At 45.1% G+C, this 19,971-nt stretch overlaps 1 protein-coding gene across 1 annotated transcript; it reads left to right on the top strand.

Annotated features, from left to right (window-relative positions):
- Positions 1–630: 630 nt before the first annotated feature.
- Positions 631–3,408, top strand: LOC105048200 (scopoletin glucosyltransferase). Its single transcript, XM_010927428.4, has one exon. The coding sequence runs from the start codon at positions 1,788–1,790 to the stop codon at positions 3,240–3,242; it is 1,455 nt and encodes a 484-aa protein (XP_010925730.1). The 5' UTR covers positions 631–1,787; the 3' UTR covers positions 3,243–3,408.
- The last annotated feature ends 16,563 nt before the right edge of the window (positions 3,409–19,971 follow it).

Genomic DNA, 19,971 nt, shown 5'->3' with positions numbered 1-19,971 from the left:
CTTCTTGCGGCTCTTGCCGGATGCCGGAAAGATTTCGTTGACGCCAGCCTACCATTTATGTTCTCTAAATGATCGTAGAGGGCACAAGTCCAAACACTGTAGGAAGAATGCATAATCCATGTAATCTTTTCACATATGCTTCGACTGTTTAGCTCCCCATCCCGTCCCTCCATTCACCTTCTCTACTTGCTAACTGTATCCTAATTAAAATCTTGCAAATAAAAAGCAGCTCTTCTCTAATCTCTAATAAAAAAAATTTAAAGTATTTTAGAAATACTAATAAATATTTAAAAAATACTTAAAAAAAATTTAGTGCAATATTTTATCAGCATTTTTGAATGTTATTAATTAACTTTCACAGTAATTTGGAAGTGATGCTATTTTTATATATTTTTTTATCTTTTTTGGTGGGGCATATTTTTAGGTCGCTGAAAGGGCTTCCAGATATTAGAATTGTATGTTCGTCTTTTTGTAACAAATAAAAAAAAAATTTACAATATATTTAGAATACTGATAAATGTTTAAAAAGTTATTGTCAAAAAGAGCTTTTTAACAGCATATATAAAAATGTTGCTGATTAATTAATGATATAATTATTATCGAGTCAATATCTGATAAAAGTGCCGCTGAAAGTATGTACACCTCATTTTTTTTCTTAGCTTTAACGATACTTTTTTACACCCGTAAAGGCCTATTTTCTTGTAGCATGGAGAGACCTTGACTATTAGAGATATTTAGGACTCCTATTCTGCCTATATAGTGCCCTGATTAGTTTTCATCACATGGAGTTTTCACTCTTTAATTTTTTCAAGGTCAACTTAGATGCCAGTAGAGCTAAAGCTGGTTATAGAGGTGGAGTTGGATTCATTATTTAAGACCTAGACTTTTGGATGTGTGGTAGCCGGTGAGGTTTCACCTTTTCGACATCACTATTTCAATAAGTCAAGTTGAGGACGGCCTAAGCTAGCATCACTTATGCTTGATTGGCCTTGGGAGTGGATCACTTAGTCATCAAACGTGATTCCGCTACAATGTTGGGATGAATTCGGGACTAGGCGAGATGATCGCAGCTCATCCTTTGATGTGTGACATCTGGAGGATTGTTAGGGAGAGCATCTCCCATGATGTCAGACATGTTTACCGGACGGTGAACATTGTGGCGGACAGGATTGCTTCCATCGTGATGGAGCAGTCCAGAGAAGCCTAACAAGCGGAGGTGGCGGCTATTTCTACCGCTTTATTTGATATTCTATTTTCATATTTTGTTGGATGTACCCGAAATGTTTGAGTATTCTGCTTCATAAAAAATAAAATATTAAAAAAAGGACCGACGAAACCAGCCAGGCCAAGGTCTTTGATCCAATCATACGGCGGAACCTCCAGTCTGTCCTAGAAAAAACAAAGAAGATAGCTGACGTCATTGCTTAGAAAGAGAGAACAAATGCCGCGAAGGTAAAACCAACCATCCCAGCTTTTCCACGCCAGTCTGGCAGTTTGCTAACAGCTAATCCAAACTTCCCCATATGCCATCTCGCCGGATGCCGGAGAGATTCCTTGACGCCGGCCTACCATTTCTGTTCTCTGAATGATCGTAAAGGGCACAAGTCTAAACAGGGGTGGGAAGAATATATAATCCATGTAATGTTTTGACTGCTTAGCTCCCCATCCCGTCACTCCATTCACCTTCCTCCTTTCTAGTTGTTTCCTAGATAAAATCTTGCAACAAAAAAAAAAAAAAAAAAGAAAAAAAGAAAATCTCTTCTCTTGCCTTCTCTAGTTAGATCTCCATGGATCTCCACATCTTCTTCTTGCCATTCCTTGCCCCAGGCCACATGATTCCCATGATCGACCTTGCTAGGCTCCTAGCCGACCGTGGAGCCAAGGCCACCATCATCACGACCACTGAAAACATCCCCCTCATCCGACCAACCATAGACCTCGCCAACAGCTCTCGCCACCGCCAAATCGAGCTCCTTGCCATTCCCTTCCCCTACTCGGAATCCGGGGTCCTCGAAGGCCATGAAAACCTTACCACTTTCCCCAACCCAGACGTCACCCCTGAATTCTATACAGCCATCAACATGCTGGAGGCCCCCTTCGCTCAGCTTGCCAAAGATCACCACCCCGACTGCATCATATCTGACATCTTCTACCCGTGGTCGGCCAGCCTCGCCCATGATCTCGGCATACCAAGGCTCATCTTCAACGGCACGGGCTTCTTCTGCAACGTCGTCGTGGGTGCCGTCGGTCGTCTCAAGCCCCATGAGAATGTCACTAGCGACGAGCAGGCCTTTGTTGTGCCGGAGGTTCCACATCGGATTGAGATGACACGGTCGCAGCTCCCTGACTTTATCACAGGAGCCTCAACCTACTTCCTCAAACAGTTGGGTGATTCCCATCGCTTCAACTATGGCATGATAGTGAATAGCTTCTATGAGATGGAGCACGACTATATTGATGAATTCAAGGAGAGAGCTAACATCAAAATATGGCACGTCGGCCCGGTGTCGCTACGCAATCAGGACCTGCATGATAAGCTGGTGAGAGGAGACAAGGCCTCTGTGGACTGCGACCGCTGCTTGAGTTGGTTGGATGCTAAGAAGCCGGGATCGGTTCTTTACATCTGTTTTGGGAGCTTAGGTCGATTCACCCGCACTCAGCTTTGCGAGATTGCTTCGGGCCTCGAGGCTTCGGAGCACCCGTTCATTTGGGTGGTGAGATGTGGCGGTGAATTGTCGGAATGGCTGCCGGAGGGGTTTGAGGAGAGGGTGATACGTAAAGGGAGAGCATTGATCATAAGTGGATGGGCGCCTCAGCTGCTTATATTGAACCATGAAGCCGTCGGGGGATTTGTGACGCACTGTGGCTGGAACTCGTGCATGGAAGGTGCGAGCGCCGGGTTGCCGATGATCACTTGGCCGCTCTTTGCCGAGCAATTCTTCAATGAGAAGCTGATTGTGGATGTTCTCAGGATTGGGATTGCGATCGGGGTGAAAGTATGCTGCAGCAAGGAGGAGGAAAGGATGATGGTGGGAAGAGAGGATATAAGGAGGGCGGTAAATGAGTTGATGGGAAATGGAGAGGAAGCGGATGGGAGGAGAGAGAGAGCAAGTGGGCTTGGGAAGATGGCAAGGAGGGCTGTGGAGGAGGGGGGTTCTTCTTATAATGAAATGAGCCGTTTGATAGAGGATCTGCTTAATCTTAAAGCTGGTAAGATTCAGTCTAGTAAGGTTGGAGAATGATTCAACTTCAGTGTTCATTTGCTTGGGCTTTGTCAGAGAAAAGCTCCAACAGATTTGTTGCCTTGAATATAATTTTGGGTTTAGCGCTGGTTTAGAGTGGTCTGATGCTCTCTAATCCATAACGTGATGCTTTTGGGAATAAAGTTGGATGTCACACATCTCATCATTGCTCGGTTCCCTTTCCTCAGCGGAAATTGGTGATGGTCAAAACTTATTTTTTCTCTCTACAATTTTCTTCATGCGTTGATATTTTTTTTTTCTTTTTTTTGCCTGTTTTCTTCTTTGACGTGGAAAATAATGAGTAAAGTTTTTTGTTGACGCATAACTTATCTTATCCGTAAAGAAATAATTTTTTTGTAAATTGGGAAAGTATATTCGTAAACTACTTTGACAGGTCATGATTTAGACTTTGTAGGATGCGTGCATATTAAATGGTGAAATTGGTGTTTATAAGAAACTTTTAGTTTCTAATTTACAAAAATTTTACGCTAACTTCTAAATCGGTATCCTGCGATCTACCTGGTGATCGGGGTTGTGTAGATAGGAAGCAAAGCATGCACACAGACTCCTTCATTGGTATGGTTCGATAGCGAGTGAATCATTCAATCAGCGCATTGATTCAAATAATCGTCACGTTTACAACTGTAACATGTTCTCGTGGTTAAAATTGGCGATGATAGTGGGGATATATTGTGATCGATGGATTAAAGCATGGACTCCACCACGAAGATGGGTTGATGGCTCGATTTCTTTCTTTCATTTAGAAAACGCCAGCGCGCTGGCTGTATATGCGTGTCCTTGGAATACCGCATGTCACCTTCCACTTTCGAGTCCAAAACAAGAGCCTTCTCCTCCTCACTACCATGGTCTAAGAACTTTAGCATGGCGTTTTTATTTCCCTCCTTTTGGAGACAAAACAAAGGACAGCTAGCTTCGCGGTGTTCCTCGGGCCAATCCAAGTCTACATGCTCGTAAAACTTAAAAAATAGATATTTTCATTTTTCTAGAACCTAGAGCATTTATATACATCTTGCCCAAAAATAAAATAAAATAAAAGGACTGGGGAGGTCAAGGGATTTTTATTTTCAATCGTGTTTCGTCTTGAAGCCAAACAAGCTTGCGGACCTCAGCGCAAAGAGTTGAAAGTAAACGAGAGGCCAAAGTAGCATCCCAGTTTTTCCACGCCAATCTCGTAATTAGCTGACGATTCTTGTTTTTTTCCGTAAAGAATTAGATGGGGACTACGGGCTTCAGCAGCGATGATTATTTGAAACGGACAGGCTTTTGGACGTCACCGCTGAAGCAACATAGAAAAGGAAGGCGAGAGAGAGAACGAAGCAACATCGTTTTTTTTAATGGTTGAATGGCGGAAAAGGAAGGGGAGACGAACTTTACTGCCGATTGGATCATGAGTTTTGCTACAGATCATTTAGAAGGAAGTGAACACATGTATCTTTTTCGCCAACGTCATTTCAGGACATCACTCTTTTTGATTTTCTGAATTATATTCGTATCCGTTGTATATAAATTCTCTATCTTATCAAAATAATAAAAAATTCTTATCTAATAATTTTTCATTGGACATCTAAATACTGATACATTTGTATTTATTACCGTCCAGAAATTCTAAAGCAAGTCAGACCTTATGTATGTTGGGTTGATTACTATATGCGCTCTCTTGCTTGGCACGGCCGTCCCATATCAACTCGCAAAATATTATTGAAACTTTCAATGCATATCATTTACATCGCTATTTCTTAATGACTTGTCAAACTATTGCATAATACAAATACAAATAATTATGAAACTAATTTTAAAGGCTTCATTTTTTGTAGATAAATATTATGAAAAAAATTAATCAATTTTTTTATTAACTAATGTACCTATGTTCTCACATTTTGTTCAGATGAATAACTTATTTTCTCACGGACAATATTTATCCATGAAATGAGATGAGTAAGTCATTTTTTTATTAACCAAAAAAATAATTTTTTATTTTATTTTTAATATATTCTTAGTCTTATAACAATAGTATATTAATATATGAATAACATAATATAATATAATATTATAATATAATATAATATCATAATATAATATAATATAGTATATATTATAATATATTAATATAATATATTATCATAATATAATATACTATATCATCATAATATATTATAATAATAATATAATAATATGATATAATATAATATATTATTATATATAATAATATTTATATAATAGAAGATATTATAAAAAATATGGATAGATTTTAGCAATTTATCCAGTAAATTAATAATGAAAAAGAATAAGGATAATAAATTCTCAAGCCAATTCCAATGCATAAAAGAATATGAATAAATTATTTTTTTGTATAAGTATTATTTGAAAAATATTTATCTAAAAAAATATAAATTTTTAAATAAATTTTTATTTTCGAAAGAATGATTTCCAAGGAGAGAAAATACTATTTCTCATGTTCAAGATTCAAAGGGAGATTACTTGAGCGGGAAAATACTCTATCCATATGCATGAAGGGCATAAGGAATTTGGACCCGAGGATTTTCTAATGTGGAGTAAGAAGAGAACCGCCCCATCTGACCCATTTCCTAGCGTTTCCGCTATCCTCACCTACGTGCAGATCCAAATAAGTCCAATCAAGACCAATCTAGTTTTTTTTTCTCTTTTTGGTGCAAGGTAGACCAGATGCCAAAGCAGTAACTTACAAAACATCTACAACACGGCCCAGATCATTCCTTGACATGGAAACTGCGAACCGCATCCCACTCCTGACTTGAAAATATCATGGATACCGAGCAAAAGCTGAGCTGCTGAGCCCTGATGGTCGGTAATGACCCAGCGATAAGACCAATCTCGGTTGATCGGCCTTGGCTTTCGATTAACGTCATCATTCTTTTAGAGGAAAATAAGGTAATCCAGTCAATATAATTTTGTCCACATTTATTAAAAGACATTCTCCCAACAAATTTGCTGTATTTGAAGAAATGCTAAATATCACAGCATGATCTTTTACACTTTTAATCACGTAAGCAAATTTGAGCACCCTAACATACTATGCAAACCGCACTACATACGCTGCCCATCATACAAGCGATATTGCACACCTACGAACATCTTTGATGAGAACTAGCATGGAGCACCATTAAAAGCTACATATTGGCCGCGTCTGGCACCAATAAAAGCTACATATTGAATTGGGGAACAGTTCCATCCCAATCTTATCGATTCTATCGTGTTAGGTAAAAGAACATGCTATGGGATAATCGAGCACATCTCGATTCACAGAGCATGCAAGTACAGTAAAAATAAGATCATTTGGTAGAGAAAAGATAACTAAAACAAACGTAAAATATAAAATAAGAGAGATAATCAAGCAATAAAAATTAAAAAAAATAAAGCACACAAGATTTATATGATTCAGCCTGATTGTTGGCCTACGTCTACGGGCAAGACCTCCTCAATATTTTTCTATTAATAATTCACGACACAGTGAAGTACAAAATTAAAAAAAAAAATGCTCACACAGACTCTCTTTTACAAAAAAAAAATATTTTTATTTTCCTTTCAATGGAATCTCACGTCTCTCTTAGTTTTCCTCTTCTCTTGGACCCTCTTTTTTTTTATTTTTTTCACTGCTCTCAAGCTACAGAACCTTCTCCCAAGTCCTCCCTTTAAATAGAGCTCGTCACCAGATGAATCCAGATCCAAACCGTGTCAAAAACGGACTCTTATTCACTGTAGAATCGAAGAAATAAGATCAACCGTCGGATCTGCATCGCATGGCCCAAATCAGAGATCAAAACCATCTGAAACATGCCCAAATCAATTCGGATAAGCCCTCAGCCGTCGGATCATCATCGGGAGAAAGGAGGACCATTCGATCGTGCATCCGGTCTACCAAAATTCGCATGGACTGCGAGAAACACTAAGAAAATGGGCGCCAGTCCATTATGGACCGCGAGAAATGCCTTGGAAACAGGCGCTCGATCCACGTGCCCGACGTGGATCACGAGACCGCGGTAGACCACGTACACCACGTCCGCGAGAGGGAACTGGGCCTGGGCCGGTGTTTTCGCATGCGCGCGCCCGCGCGCGTGGGCCTGGGCTATTGTTCTAGATTTGGGCCGGTCGGACAGGACTTCAAATTTATCAATTCTCCCACTTGAAGACATGTGCCGAACTCACAAGAATGTCATCTTTGGAGGCCTTGCCAACCTCCCACTCCTCATGTAGCTCCAAGAGTAAGAGAAGCTTTGCTCTAATTGAACTTCTCCCGAGCCACTGACTTTGTCAATACATCTGCTGGATTTGCATCTGTATGAATTTTCAGCAATGAGACTAGATCATCATCAACCACATCTCTTACAAAATAATAGCGAATGTCAATATGCTTCGTCCGAGAGTGAAACAATAGATTTTTCGCCAAGTGCAATGTGCTTTGACTATCATAATTCACCCTCATCATATCTTGCTTCACCATGAAATCTCCAAAAAGCTTTTTGAGCCAAATAGCTTCTTTACATGCGTGTGCCACTGTAATATATTCTGCCTCTATCATTGATAATGCTACCACTGACTGAAGCTTAGACTCCCAGCTAATAGCACCACCACCCATGGAGAACACATAGTCTGTGGTAGATCTCCTCTTGTCTCGATCACCTGCAAAATCAGAATCAATATACCCAATGCACTCCAAACCTGTTGAACCATAACAGAGTGAACGATCAGTCGTCCCCCTGAAATATCGAAGGATCCACTTTACTACTGTCCAATGGTCGCTACCTAGATTTGCTATATACTGGCTCACAACTTCCACTGCTTGTGCAATGTCTGATCTTGTGCATACCATGACAAACATAAGACTTCTTAGTGCTGATGAATATGGTACCTGAATTATGTCAGCCTTTTCTGCTTCCGTACTGAGTGATTGCTCTGCTGATAGTTTCAATTGAATAGAAAATGGGGTAGACACCGGCTTTGCATTCTGCATATTGAAGTGCTGCAGAACTTTCTCTACATATCCCTTTTCTAATAGTCAGACCTTCTTATCCTTCCTCTCCCATAGCACCTTCATCTCGGGTATTTGGTTCATGGCTCCTAAGTCCTTCATCTCGAACTCTCCAGCCAACTGAGCTTTCAGATCTAATATCCGACTCCTGCTATTTTTGTGACCACCATATCGTCAACATATAATAATAAGATACAGAAGCTCCCATTATCATAACCGCAGAAATATGCATAATGATCTGCCTCCAGTCGATCAAATCTCAAACTCATAATGAAGGAATCAAATCACTTGCACCAATACCTCGGCACTTGTTTAAGACCGTACAATGATTTGTTTAGCCGACAAACCAACTCTTCTTTATCTTTTTCAACAAAACCTTCAAGTTGCACCATATAAATCTCCTCCTCCAAGTCACCATGCAAGAAGGCCATCTTTACATCCATTTGCTCGAGCTCCAAATCCATGACTGCCGTGATTGCCAAAACAACTGGAATAGTAGTAAGACGAACCACTGGTGAGAAGATCTTATCAAAATCAATTTTTGATTTCTGAGCATAACATTTTACCACCAAACGTGCTTTGAACATCTCCACATTTTCATCTGTATCCTTCTTCACTTTATAGACCCATTGGCATACGATCGAACTCCTCTCCTGTGGTAGAACTACAAGCTCCCATGTTTTGTTCTTCCGAAGTGACTCCATCTCCTCCTCCATAGCACAATGTCACTTTTTAGCATTGGTGGACTCACAAACCTCCTTGTATGAAGTTGGCTCGTCCTCCTCCGCCAAAGCAACATAAGCACAAATATGGTTAGCAGAAGGAATGAAAGAAGTGATATAGTCATCATACCTGGTAGGAGGTCTAATGACCGTCCTAGGTCACTCAGACTCTATTGGTGGCTCTTCCAGTGAGATAACATCCTTAGAGAATTACAAAGACTCCGCACCTGGTCCATCATCAACTACCTTATCATTCTCCTGTGCTTGCTCTGCTTGCACCTCATTATCTGCATCAAAGAACTCAACAGAAGTAATGACTTCATCATCTTGCTTTTTCTTGATGTCTTGAAAAGATTTTTCATTGAAAATAATATCTCGACTAACAATGATCTTGTGGGTAGTAGGGTCCCACAATCGATACCCTTTACTCCTTTGGCATAGCCAAGAAAGATACACCTCCGAGAGTTCTTATCCAATTTTATCCTCTTTTCTTTCGAAATCTACATATATGCATCACAACCAAAGACACAGAGATGGGAATAATTTACTGGCTTGCCGCTCCAAAGTTCTTCTGAAATTTCTAACCCGAGAAATTTTGTTGGTACTCGATTGATCAAGTAACAAGCCATACATGCAGCCTCTGTCCAAAATCTCTTGTCAAGTTTTGCAGTGCTCATCATACTACGGACCTTTTCCATGAGTGTTCTATTAAACCTCTTTGCCGCACTATTTTGCTGTGGTGTCTCAGAAACCGTAAGCTGTCGTCGAATTTCATACTCACTACAAAACTCATCAAACTCCTTGGAGCAATATTCTCTTCCATTATCAGAATGTAGGTATTTAATTTTCAAACCTTTTTTATTTTCTACCAGGGCCTTGAATTTCTTAAAGATTTCAAAAACATCATATTTCCGTTTCAAAATATTTATCCAAGCCTTTCGAGAATAGTCATCAATGAAGGAGACGAAGTAGGAACATCTATCCAATGATCTATCAGGCGACTCCCAAGTATCTGAGTGGATTAGCTCCAGAAATTTCTTACTCCACTACTGTGATAAAGAGAAAGAGATCCTTCTTCGTTTACCATAGATGCAATCTTCACAAAATTTCAGTGGTGCTGATTTGAACCCCAGAAGAAGCTCCTTATTTGACAATAATTATAGCCCACGCTCACTCATATATCCCAAACGTCGATGCCAAACCATCGGAAACACTGTTTTTGAACTTGCTATTGCTGCCTCTCCCACCTGAGTCTTGCCCATCAATTTATAAAGATCACTTATTTGTTCTTCCTTTATCACCACCAAATACTCTTTGGACACCTTCAATTGATTTTTCTTTCTGATAAACTTTAAGCCTAACTTACAAAACTTTTCAAGTGACAGTAGACTCTTACGCAGTGAAGGAACATGCCGTACATTAGAAATCGTCCGAACTATACATCAAATATTTTGATCCGAACATCTCCCACTCCAATCACAGGACAAGTTGTATTGTTACCCAAATAGATAACTCCTCCATCCAATGATTTGTATTCCCTAAAAGGAGTCATATGAAAAGATGCCTCCGAATCTAAAATCCAATAACGTGCGAGCTCGGATCTCTTCAATACCGTCAATGCATCCCTATCATCTGAAGTAGTCGAATCAGTTTCACTTTCTGCTATATTGTTTTGGAAGTTTTTCGATTCAGATTTTGTATCAACTCCTTTAGTCCGGCAATCTTTCTTTACATATCCTGATTTTTCACAATTCCAGCATTTCATCTTTTTCTTGTTTTTGGATTTAGATTTTGTCTTCCTTCGATCACCACGTTCCTTTTCGAAGGGTCTGCCCCGTGTTATCATGACTTTTCCTAAAGAACTTTCTTGGCTAGATTTCTGCCTCATCTCTTCTGTAAGCAATGATGCAACAACTGACTCCATCTTGAGAATTTTAACGTGACTCAAGTTCATGATAAAATTATCCCAAGACTCCGGCATAGAACAAAGTAGAATGCTGGCCTTCTCTTCATCATCAATTCTAATATCTAGGACCGCAAGCTTGCTCACAATGGAATTGAATACACCCAAGTGCTCTTGAACTGGTGCATCATCCTTCCTCTTCAAATTATATAATTATCATCTTAAATAGATTTTATTTACCAAAGACTTATCTTCATAGAGATTCTTCAATTTTTTTCAAATCCCTTTTGCAGTAGCCTCGATCTCGATATTGAATAATACCGAATCATCCAACGTCAAATAGAGGTTCGTCATTGCCAGCTTGTCTTTTTCTTCATATTGCCCATCCGTCATCTCTTGAGGTTTACGTTCTTTTTTTTGCAAAGCAATTTCACAACCATTCTTGATCAATACCACCTACATCTTCATCTTCCAAAGTGCAAAGTTTGATCCATCAAACTTCGGTATCTCGTATTCTGTTGTCATCACCTTGCTCGTCTTGTTTCAAATCAAACCAGCTACAAAAGAATCTTCTGCGCTCTAATACCAAACTGAAAGAACAGATCGTAGGATAATCGAGCATACTTCGATTCACACAGCATATAAGTACAGCGAAAATAAGATCGTTTCGTAAAGAAAAGATAACTAAAACAAACGTAGAATGCAAAATAGGAGAGATAATCGAGTAATAAAAATAAAAGAAAAAAAAGCATACTAAATTTACGTGGTTCGGCCTAATTGTTAGCCTACGTCCACGGGCAAGACCTCCTCAACATTCTTTTATTAATAATCCATGGCACAACGAAGTATAAAATTAGAGAAGAAAAAGAAGAAAAATAAAAAGACTCACACAGACTCTCTTTTACAAAAGAAAAATACTTTTATTTTTCTCTCAAAGGAATCTCAAGTCTCTCTTATTTTTTCTCTTCTTTTGGATCCTCTTTTTTTTATTTTTTTCACTACTCTCAGACTATAGAACCTTCTCCCAAGTCCTTCCTTTAAATAGAGCTCATCACCAGATGAATCCAGATCCAAACTGTGTCAAAAACAGACTCCTATTCGCTACAAAATCGAAAAAATAAGATCAACCATCAGATCTGCATCGCACGGCCCAAATCAGAGATCAAAACCATCTGAAACATGCCCAAATCAATTCGGATAAGCCCTCAGCCATCGGATCATCATCGGGAGAAAGAAGGACCATTCGATCGTGCATCCGGTCCATCAGAATTTGTGTGAACCATGAGAAACATTAAGAAAACGGACGCCAGTCCACCGTAGACTGTGAGAAACATCCTGGAAATGGACGCTTGGTCCACGTGCCCGTCGTGGATCATGAGACCGCGGTAGACCGCATACACCTCATTCACGAGAGGGAACTGGGCCTGGGCTGGTATTTTCACATGCGCCTGCGTGCGTGGGCTGGGCTATTGTTCTGGATCTGGGCCGGTGGGACAGGGCTTCAAATTTATCATTAGGAAATTAAACTTGTCTAATCCATTTCCATTCAAGTTAGATTAAATTGGACTTGAGATTTATTTTATAAATCTACCATATATCTAAGTCAAATTAAATAGAAATAATTCACAAACAAACCGTAGAAATACGTAAGAAAAAAGATCGCTTGGTGATACTACATTGCACGCGAAGTGTGATAACCGCTCACTCGATCTCTGCTTACGTAGCCACTATCGATCATGAAAATAACCTTCGGCCTCCCTTTATAAATTGGAGGAAGAAGGTGACTGCATGTAAGCTATCAAGCCCCTTTCGCTCTTCTTCTTCCACTATCAATTAATCTTCTATTGATTTGAATATCAAATGATCCTCGTCAGGAACAACTCTAAACAACTCTAACAAAAGACTTCTTTTCATAGGTTTGGTCGTTCTTCTGAAGCGCTTTATTAGTGGTGCCAACCTTAGTTGACCGGCCTGGGTTTCAATTCGAGGATCAACCACAATAGCAGATATGCTGTTCTTTTTGAATACTAGATTAGAGGTCTGCCACATAACATCATTAAAGGTCAGAATCTCTAACATATCGCCAAAAAGTCACTCAGCTGGTGTACGTATATTTTCTTTGCTCTCTTTGGATTTATGTTCCTCAAACGAGGCTCAGTTTAGGCAGGATGAGGTTTCAAGGTAGGTTTTCAGATTAGTGTTCATATGCTTCCAGTGCAGCTTAATTTGATCGCACCCAATCTCACAAATTAATTTTGGCTCAAGATCATTAACTGCCAAGACGGGTCGTTAATATGAGGCATGTTCTATGTTTACTTGTCTAGTTGCCGGAGACATGAGTGCAAATGTTACGTGTTTCTGGACTTTATGGCCCAACAAGCTACGGGTTGTGGCCTACGAGTACAATCTCCCGTTGCTCCCTTCTCTTCATGGCCGCATCCTCAGATTCGCCTTTTGAAACAGGCAGTCTTTTGATGTCACTGCTGAAGAAAGCAAGAGAGAAAAGGAAGGCAAGAGAGAGAACGAAATAGCAATTTTTTTCTGAAGGTTAAACGAGTGCCGGAAAAGGATGGACAGCGGTCTAGAGAACAAATTAGCATCCCAAATTTTCCACGCCTATTTGGCAATCAGCCCCCAACTCTTGCTAGAAAAATTTTGCTGATCAGTAATACAGTAAATTTTTAAAATTTTAAATCTCATATATAATAATCTTATCTTGGATGTTTTAACAAGATGTATTTATATTTATTTAAAATCGAAATTGGAATGGATAAAAATGATAATCAGAATAGTATATATGTCTCCCAACATATTTAATTTATGATCGGTATTGAAAATAAAATTAAAATATTAAAAAAAATAAAAATTGAATTTAAAAAAATGAGATATTTTTATTTATTTTGAAATTAAAATAAAAATGTGGCTTCATCAACCAAGCAATTCGAATGGGAGTCGCCAAGTCTTATTCCCAATCCACAGCCCAATATCTCCGATTAAACATGCGCTTAAAGTTTGCTTAGGTGCTCAATTAATAGATCCGTTGTCCTGCAGCTTATTATTGGTTTGAATCATTAATAAAATTTTTCTGGGTGGCATTTTTGTCTCCTATTTAAAAAAAAAAAAAAAGGGTTTTGGCAGCACTCCTTCGCATTCCTTGATGGACATTCTCCCAAGAAATTTAACGGATTTTGAGAAATGCTAAAATCACAACATGAATATGTTGCACTTTCTAATCACATAAGCAAACTTCAGCCGCCTCACGTGCTACACAAACACCACTGCATTCAATGCCCATCACCGAAGTCACACCGCAAATATCTTTCACAAGACTTGGGCAACAGAACCAAATTTTGTCAATATTTGAACCGTGTTGGGAATTGAACCAATCTAGCTCACTTCAATTCACAAACAAACAGTAAAAAGATGTGTTGGGGGATACCCACCGACCGACCGACCGTCTGTCGGAGGGCCCGACCGTCTGGCAGCCCGACCGACCGACTATCGGAGGGCCCGACCTGGCAGCCCGGCCGACTAACCGACGACCCGACGGACGACTCTGCCTGGCCGATCATAGGTCGGGCGACAGGCCGACGGACGCCATCAGCGGCTAACTGCGGCCATTCCATAGTCCATTCCCGACCGACTAAACCCAGAGGTCCGTTAGCCGACCCACATGAAGCTCGCCGACCGACGGAGGAGTCCGACGCCACTCTGCTGGCCACCGACCCTGGGTCGGCCGACTCCACCAACCGCCGTACGGCCGCCAGACGTTGTCAGCTCTGACACGGACATGCGGCACGGTCACCTAGGGGCGTTGTCCCGCCGAGAACCGGGTCAACCCTGGTGATTAGACGGCTACACAGCGACGTGACATTTTCACGGCGGCTCTGACAGTCTACAGTGAGTTGACAGTTCCTCACTTGTCCGCGCCATTAATGATGGCGCCATACCATGCTCCACTATATATACCGGGGAAGGCAACAGTGCAAGGGATCGATCCGCCCGTCTCTCCCACATACGCAGGCTCGCCCCTCTCTCTCTCTCTCCCTCTCCCTCTCAGAGCTCTCTGTCTGCATTTCACTGTTGCCCAGTCACCTCTCTGACTTGACCGTCGGAGGGTCCCCACCGGAGCCGCCTCCGGTCAGTGCGGACTTCCTTTTGCAGGTGCATGCTTCCAGGCGATCGGGCGACGAGGCGATTGGCCGCAACAGATTGGCGCGCCAGGAAGGGGACAGCATGACAAAGACAAGAGCTCAACGATCGAGAATCACTGGGTCGGCAAGGCGTTCTTCCCGCCGGGAAGAAGCCTCCCCGCCCCCACCGGCGGCGGAGCCTAGCTCTCCGCACCCCGCAGTAACCACGGAGGCCCAGATTGCGGCCATCGTGCGGCAGATGACCGTGCTGACCGACGCAGTCAAAAGCCTCCAGCAACAACCGGCGGCCCGACCTATGCCTTCCAGGAGTAGCCGCCGACGGTCGCGCCGACCCCTGCCGCCTCCAGGCGAGCACTTCCCACAGCGCTCCCACGGGGAGGAGGAGGGTCGACCTCGGCGCGACGACCGACGGTCCCAGCGGCCCTCTCCTTCCCCGTTGGAACGGGCGAGGAAGGAAAAGCGGCCGCGCACACCGTCGGCCTCTCCTTCAGAGTCTTCCGGAGGCTCCACACCTGGGGTCTCCCAGCATCGACGAGCGGACGACTACGAGCGACGGTTCGAGGAGATCGACCGCCGACTCGCCCAATTGCAGATGGACGGCCAGAAGTCTTCGAATGACGTCGACTTCCAGACCGCCCAACCTCTCTCCCGACTGGTCCTCGACGAGCCGATTCCCAGTCGGTTCAAGATGCCGCACGTGGAGCCCTACGACGGCTCCACCGACCCAGTCGACCACCTCGAGAGCTATAAAGCTCTCATGACAATTCAAGGGGCAACCGACGCTCTTTTTTGCATCGGTTTCCCCGCCACACTTCGCAAAGCTGCCAGGGCTTGGTACTCCGGTCTTCGATCGGGCAGTATCCATTCCTTCGCGCAGCTCGAGCACTCGTTCGTGGCCCATTTCAGCACCAGCCGAAAGCCGCCGCGAACGTCGGATAGCCTTTTCTCCCTCAAGCAGGGGGAAAACGAGACGCTCCGACACTTCGTGGCGCGATTCAACGCTGCCACGCTCGAGGTCCGGGACCTCAACGAAGACATGGCGGTTTCAGCCATGAAGAGGGGCCTGAGGTCGTCCCGATTTACCTATTCTCTGGACAAGACCCTCCCCCGAACATACGCCGAGCTATTGGAGCGCGCATACAAGTATATGCGCGCGGACGAAGGAGCGTCCGACCGACGCTTGGTCGAGCCCAGGGGTCCGAAGGAGAAACGAAGAAAAGGTCGGGAGCCCGCCGAACCAGGCCGGCCCCCGGCCGGTAGTCGGCTTTCTCCACCCCGACAGATCCAAAAATCACCCCGCCGACAGACTCCAAGGTCGGTGCGTCCCAGGTATGACTCCTACACTCCTCTCTCCGCTCCCCGTGCGCAGATCTTGATGGAGATCGAGGGGAAGGAATACCTGCGACGGCCTCCGCCTCTGAAGGCAAAGGGCCTCGACCATCGGAAGTACTGCCGGTTCCATCGGAGCCACGGCCACGACATCGAGCGATGCATCCAGTTGAAGGACGAGATCGAAAATCTCATCCGCCGAGGGTATCTCGGCAAGTTTCGAAAGGGTCCGCCGACCCGACCGACTGCCGATCGATGCCCCCAGCCGACTGAAGAGGCACCGACTAACCAGCCGACGGCCGGAGTCATCAACATGATTTCCAAGCGGCTGGGATCGGGGACGTCTACAGGGGGGAGCCGACCAAAAAGCCACGACCGAACGACGTAATCACCTTCGCGGAAGACGACGTTCGGGGCATCCAGACTCCCCACGACGATGCTGTTGTTGTGTCGGCGACAATAGCCAATTACGATGTAAAACGAATTTTTGTTGATAATGGAAGTTCGACAAATGTTTTGTTTTACTCGACCTTCTCCCGAATGCGACTGCCGACGGATCGACTTAGTGGGGTCTCCACGCCCTTGATCGGCTTTGCCGGAGACACCATCACGACAGAAGGAGAAATCACCCTGCCCGTGACGGTCGGTACCGAACCACGGCAAAGCACGGTCTCCCTCATCTTCGCGGTCGTCCAAGTCCCTTCGGCCTACAATGCCATACTCGGGCGACCCGGACTGAACGCTCTCAGGGCGATCGTCTCGACGTACCATCTCCTTGTTCGATTCCCGACTAGAAACGGAGTCGGGGAGATGTGCGGAGATCAACAGCTCGCCCGACGATGCTTTCAAATCTCCGTCCAAAGCAACGAGACAAAGGATCCCCTGACAATCGACAAACTGGATCAACGGGAGGAGGAAGAGCGGGGTTCGCCGGCCGAGCAGCTCGAGGCGATCCCGATAGGAGAAAATCCCGACAGAAAAGTTTGGGTCGGGTCTCAATTGCCCGACGCCGAACGCCACCGACTGGCGGAGCTCCTGACGGCCAACGCCGACATATTCGCATGGTCGGCAGCTGATATGTCGGGCATCCCTCCGGAAACAATGACTCACCGACTCAACATCGATCCGACGATGAAACCGGTGAGGCAGAAGAAAAGGTCCTTCGCCCCAGAAAGGCAGAAGGCCATCGACGAGGAAGTGGACAAGCTGCTCGAAGCGGGCTTCATTCGCGAATCCACGTATCCCGATTGGCTCGCCAATGTCGTCATGGTCAAGAAAGCCAACGGGAAGTGGAGGATCTGTATCGACTACACCGACCTCAACCGAGCATGCCCGAAGGATAGCTTTCCACTCCCAAAGATCGACCAGCTGGTGGATGCGACGTCCGGATTTCGACTGCTCAGCTTCATGGACGCCTTCGCTGGGTACAATCAGATCCGGATGGCGCCTGAAGACGAGGAGCACACCGCGTTCGTGACCCCCAAGGGCCTCTACTGCTACAGGGTGATGCCCTTCGGATTGAAGAACGCCGGTGCCACCTACCAGCGACTCGTCAATAAGGTCTTCAAAGACCAGATCGGCCGCAACATGGAAGTGTATGTGGACGACATGCTGGTGAAGAGCACGCAGATCCCGGAGCATGTTCAGGATCTCGACGAGACCTTCCGCACCCTTCGACGACACCGAATGAAGCTCAACCCGACCAAATGTGCCTTCGGGGTGACCTCGGGGAAGTTCCTCGGATTCCTCGTTTCTCAGAGAGGGATCGAGGCCAACCCTGAGAAGATAAAGGCGATCCTCGACATGCGTCATCCGAACACCAAGAAGGAGGTCCAGCAGCTGAGCGGGAGAATCGTCGCTCTTAGCCGATTCATTTCCCGATCAGCTGAAAGGTGCCTCCCGTTCTTCAAGACCCTGCACCAGGCGAACGGTTTTTCTTGGTCGGATGAGTGCGAACAGGCCTTTGAAGACCTGAAGAGGTACTTGGCTTCCCCGCCGCTGCTCGTGAAGCCGCAGATCGGGGAGACCTTGTATCTCTACTTGGCTACATCTTCTGAGGCGATCAGTTCGGTGCTCGTTCGGGAAAACGAATGCCGAACCCATCAGCCCATCTACTACATCAGCAAAGTGCTCCACGGTGCCGAAGCCAGATACTCGGAGACGGAAAAGATGGTCTTCGCCCTGACCGTCTCCGCGCAACGGCTCCGCCCATACTTCCAGGCCCACGCCATCGTGGTACTCACCAACCAGCCCCTGAGGGCCGTACTGCGCCGACCCGACACATCCGGGCGACTCGCTAAGTGGGCAATGAAGCTCAGCGAGTTCGACATTCAGTACCGACCGAGGCCTGCCTTGAAGGCTCAGGTCTTGGCCGACTTCATCGCCGAATGCCCGACGACCGACAAAAGGTCGGGAGCGGAAGGCCCGGGACGAGATTCGGTCTCTGAGCGGGACCCGATCTCCACCTGGGTACTTCACATCAACGGAGCCTCCAACGCTCAGGGAAGCGGGGCCGGGCTCCTGCTCACGAACTCGGACGGGGTAGTCACCGAATACGCCCTCCGGTTCGACTTCAAGGCCTCCAACAATCAAGCCGAATACGAGGCACTCCTCGCGGGCTTGAGGATGGCGAAGGAATTGGGCGTCGACAGCCTCCGGGCATTCTCCGACTCTCAGCTGATCGTGGGGCAGGTCAAGGGCGACTTCGAGGCGCGAGATCCGACCATGATCCAGTATCTTCAGAAGGTAAAGGATCTCGTGGCCCGCCTCGGGTATTTCGAGATCTCCCACATCCCCAGGACGGAGAACGCTCGTGCCGATGCTCTCTCCAGATTGGCAACGTCGGCCTATGATTCTTTAGGTCGGACGTTTGTCGAAAACCTCCAACAGCCGAGCATTGATCGGGTCGAAGAAGTGCAGCAGCTAACGTCCGAACCAAGTTGGATGGACCCGATCGTCCGGTACTTGTCCGACGGGACCAGTCCCAAAGATCCCGCGGAGGCCAAGCGACTCCGATGGTCGGCGTCACAATATGTGATCATGGACGGCCGACTCTACAAGAGGTCGTTCTCCCTCCCTCTGCTCAGGTGTTTGGGACCGACCGACGCCGACTACGCTCTCCGAGAGGTTCACGAAGGAATTTGTGGGAATCACTTGGGGGGCAAGTCCTTAGCCTTCAAGGTCTTGCGACGGGACTACTACTGGCCGACCATGCGAAAGGATGCGGCAGAGTTGGTCCGAAGGTGCGAGCCATGCCAGAAGTATGCCAATATTCAGCGCCAACCGGCCAGCCAAATCGCTCCCCTTGTCGCTCCGTGGCCCTTCGCTCAGTGGGGAGTCGATATTCTCGGCCCCTTCCCACCGGCGTCGGGCCAAAGGAAGTTCATCGTTGTCGCCATCGACTACTTCACGAAGTGGGTCGAGGCTGAGCCCTTGGCGCAGATCACCGAGCGAAAGATGGAGGACTTCGTCCAAAAGTCCATCATCTTCGGGTTCGGATTGCCGCACACCATCATCACGACAACGGGCGGCAATTCGACAACCAAGACTTCAAGGACTTCTGCGCCAGGTTCCACATCCGTCATCGACTAACTTC

The sequence above is a fragment of the Elaeis guineensis genome, chromosome 2 (genome assembly GCF_000442705.2).
Source record: "Elaeis guineensis isolate ETL-2024a chromosome 2, EG11, whole genome shotgun sequence".
Lineage (NCBI taxonomy): Eukaryota > Viridiplantae > Streptophyta > Magnoliopsida > Arecales > Arecaceae > Elaeis > Elaeis guineensis.
This window is presented reverse-complemented; position numbering and strand designations above follow the sequence as displayed.